The sequence below is a fragment of the Monopterus albus genome, unplaced genomic scaffold (assembly GCF_001952655.1).
Source record: "Monopterus albus unplaced genomic scaffold, M_albus_1.0 scaffold335.1, whole genome shotgun sequence".
NCBI classification, from domain to species: domain Eukaryota; kingdom Metazoa; phylum Chordata; class Actinopteri; order Synbranchiformes; family Synbranchidae; genus Monopterus; species Monopterus albus.
This window is the reverse complement of record NW_018128215.1, coordinates 357,879-361,360: the sequence shown is the minus strand read 5'-3', so window position 1 is coordinate 361,360 and position 3,482 is coordinate 357,879. Positions and strand designations below refer to the sequence as shown.

The window sequence follows — 3,482 nt, the reverse complement described above, 5'->3', positions numbered from 1 at the left end:
AAAACCCATGGATCTGTGACTACCAGGTGAACCACATGCAGCCCTGTGGCCAAGGTAAGGCCTAGAGGACAGAGACTCTTGGTCTGACTTAACCCACTTGAATACCCTTAACTCTAGAGACTGCTTGGGGGACTTGCAGATTTAGCCCATTACTGAGCTAAATGACAGAGTTTGGTGGGTGTCAGTAATACAATGGGTAGTGGGATTCAGCTTTGCAAGACGTGTAAGAGCCTGCAAAGTTTCCTGGTAGATTCCATACTTTGTTTCTTTTTGCTTGGTATTGGCAGGCACAGGTTTAAATCAGAATCAGAATCTTTATTGCACACATTCCTATTACAATGCATTTCTGTTACAATGAACATGAATATTAGCATACAGGCTACCTTTTGGTAGCGACTGAGCATTTTACCACACTCATTTGGTGTTGTATTTTTAGTAGGTGAATGCTGTGTGCTCCTTTTCCTGTTGCCTCCTCCTTGAAATTTTACCTTGTCATTGTATTCTACATTGAAAAGCACTTTATCTACATCACAAGGTGTATCACTGCCTGCTGAGGTGGCAGACAGCCGGTCACCAGCAACCTTTCCACATAGACTTTGTACAAGTGAGGACCCTGTTCACTCAGGCAGTCTATTTTGCACCTCTGAATATTTATAGAAAATCACTCTCCTCACTGCGTTCACTTTGGGACTGTCAGTAGCCTAAGCTGCTCTCTGACACTGCCAGCCTTGAGCCTTGCGCTGCTTGTTTTGTTGACAACCTGCAGGCGTTTCCAAGGAAAGCTGGACTGATTTCTTTATAAGGGGCTTTCCACTGGAGGAAGCAAACGTGTGCAGTCCCAGACAGATAAACAAACCCAATACATGCACATGAGATTCACAGATGCTCAGAAAATCTTGAATGTTTGTGGAGTTGAGAAGAAATAATGTTTTGAAGGTTGTGACATTTATCGATTTCTGGTATGAAAATAGTTGTCACGGCCAGCTCAGTGCTTTACATCCTGAGAGCGAACGAGAATCACATCAGCACAGCAGGTCAAACCCACATTTCTGGCCTCTCTGATGTATTATTCTGACTTGTATCCTGTCTTACATCTGAACATGTTCTTCAATTTCACCAGGTTACTTCATAAAACACCAAGACCCCTTCAACTTGAGCAGTGGGACTTGGTGTCATTTCCTAAAAACACCTTTCCACAGCTATCCTTTCTGTCCATCCAAATGTTCCCCACCATATTGCCACACAGTCCTTGGTGGCCAAAATAAGTCTGAGGTGATCTGGAGGCGTACAGAGCAGTAACATGATCTGTGTCCTATACTGGGATACAGCTTTACAACAGGCTGTTGTTGCTGTGACATAAGAGCAAGAGGGTCAACTGGGAACTTTCTGAAAAACCTTTTTTGACAAGTGTCATAGTGAGGTTGGACATTTCTGAGCAGAATCCGGCAGTACATTGTTGGTGTTTACCCTGAGGGAAGAAAAGCAGCTAATCTGTGACGACATGTTGCTTCTGTTGCTGAAAAGACAATTGAATGACAAGGTCCAGCATCATTATCAGATACCAAAGCATCGCAGTTTATAACAGGCTACTATTAGACAGGACGTCACAGCTCTGGAAAATCATCACTGCATCAGAAATCCTGACAATTTACAAAGTAAAAAAAGGAAATCTTCGAGAACTTAGGAACTCACTACTATATTTTGATGTTATTTTAATTTTGGCTTGTAATTTCACAGTAATGTTATTATCATTCCCATGTATTTGGAAATACAGGAAAATTCAGCAAAACTGGAGAGTGAGTTTGCAGGTTGTTTATGCCGGATGTAATTTTGAGCTGCTGCAAAAACATAATCAGGTTCAACTTTGCTGCCCGACGGCCCTCTACATCAGAACAGCTTGCTGTGGCAACTCAGTGGTGTTGAGATGAGAAAATAGGGTAAATGCTTTTCTAGTAGAGGTATTTTTACAGGCCATGTCATGCTGTTAAACAGGAGATTGAATTCGGTTTTGCAGTAGGTAGATCAATTGTACTGTACATTTAGCCCAGAAAGCTTCATTTTGACAAGTTCCATCACTCCCAGTGTCAGCACAGACCACTGATGTCAAAGTTGCTGTGTGGATCTCTTTTTAATTTGAGTTCTCAACTGAGTATCTCTCTTTTTTAGGATTTGAATCTCCCACCAAACTTTGCAACTCAGCCTCGTTTCCAGCAGAAGCCTTAAGGTGAGCAAGGAAGAGTTTGTTTTTGCCTCAGCACAAACTGACATGGGTCAGATGGCACAGCTGAATTTTCTGTAGTTTAAAGACAAAACATGTAGCTAAAGAAATGACATGTAGCATCTTCTAAGACCATTTACTGTTCTCCCGTTTTACTTTATCATCAGCTTACTGCAGTGCTTCAGCTTATCATGTGCAGTAAGCATTAAATATTGGAGATGGAGTTGGAGTTGAAGTTATGACTGCCATGTTAGAAATGAAAGGCCAAAAACAAATCTTTTTTATAGGAGGGTGATGAATGAATATGCTGTAAGGAGGCTAAAAGAGGACTTTTTGGGGCAAGACTGGGATGCAGTTTACAATGAGGAAGACTTAGATAAAGCATATGAGCAATTTTTAAATATATTCATGGAAGTATATGACAGGAACTGTCCTCGTAAGCAGTATAAAAACAAGAGGAATTACAGTGGGAAACCGTGGATGAGTAAGGGATTACAGAATGCATGTAAAAAGAAGAATGTCTTATATAAAGAATTTATAAAAGGACAGATCCAAGAAGGCGGAAGATAAATATAAGTTATATAAGAATAAATTAATGGCGCTATTGAGGATATGTAAGAAACAATATTACTCTACAGTATTAGAGGATAATAAAAATAATATGAAAGGTACTTGGAAGATATTAAATAAACTGATTAGAAACAGTACCAGCAGGAGTCATTACCCCCCATATTTTATGGACAATGATACATCCGTCAACAGATTTGAGGATGTAGTTGAGAAGTTTAATAAGTTTTTTGTGAATGTGGGTCCTGGTTTAGCAAGTAGCATTTGTACAGACGTCATTATAAATAACAATACAATTGAAAAAAATATGTGTTCTATGTTTCTTAAGCCAATTGTTGAAAAGGAAATTAGGAGGACAGTGAACAAATGTGGTAATAAATCATCCTGTGATAGTGATGGTATCAGTATGACAATGGTTAAATGGGCAATCGAGGGGATATGCACACTACTAACCCATGTTTTTAACAAGTCGTTTCCACTTGGTCAGTTCCCCAATAATATGAAAATTGCAAAGGTTATTCCACTGTATAAATCTGGGGATAAGCACAACTTCACAAATTATAGACCGGTTTCTCTGTTGTCACAGTTTTCAAAAATCTTGGAAAAACTCTTTAATAACAGATTAGACACATTTATTGATAGACATAAAATCCTCTCTGATTGCCAATATGGTTTTAGGTCGAACCGATCGACATCT

The 3,482-nt window shown here is 39.5% G+C and overlaps 1 protein-coding gene across 1 annotated transcript in view; it reads left to right on the top strand.

The window, feature by feature from the left end:
* Window positions 1-3,482, top strand: part of LOC109974486 (supervillin-like) — a 38,118-nt gene continuing 34,636 nt past the window's right edge. The window contains 2 exon segments of the mRNA XM_020624690.1: window positions 1-54; window positions 2,167-2,224. Coding sequence (XP_020480346.1) covers window positions 36-54; window positions 2,167-2,224 — 77 coding nt within the window. The 5' untranslated portion in view covers window positions 1-35.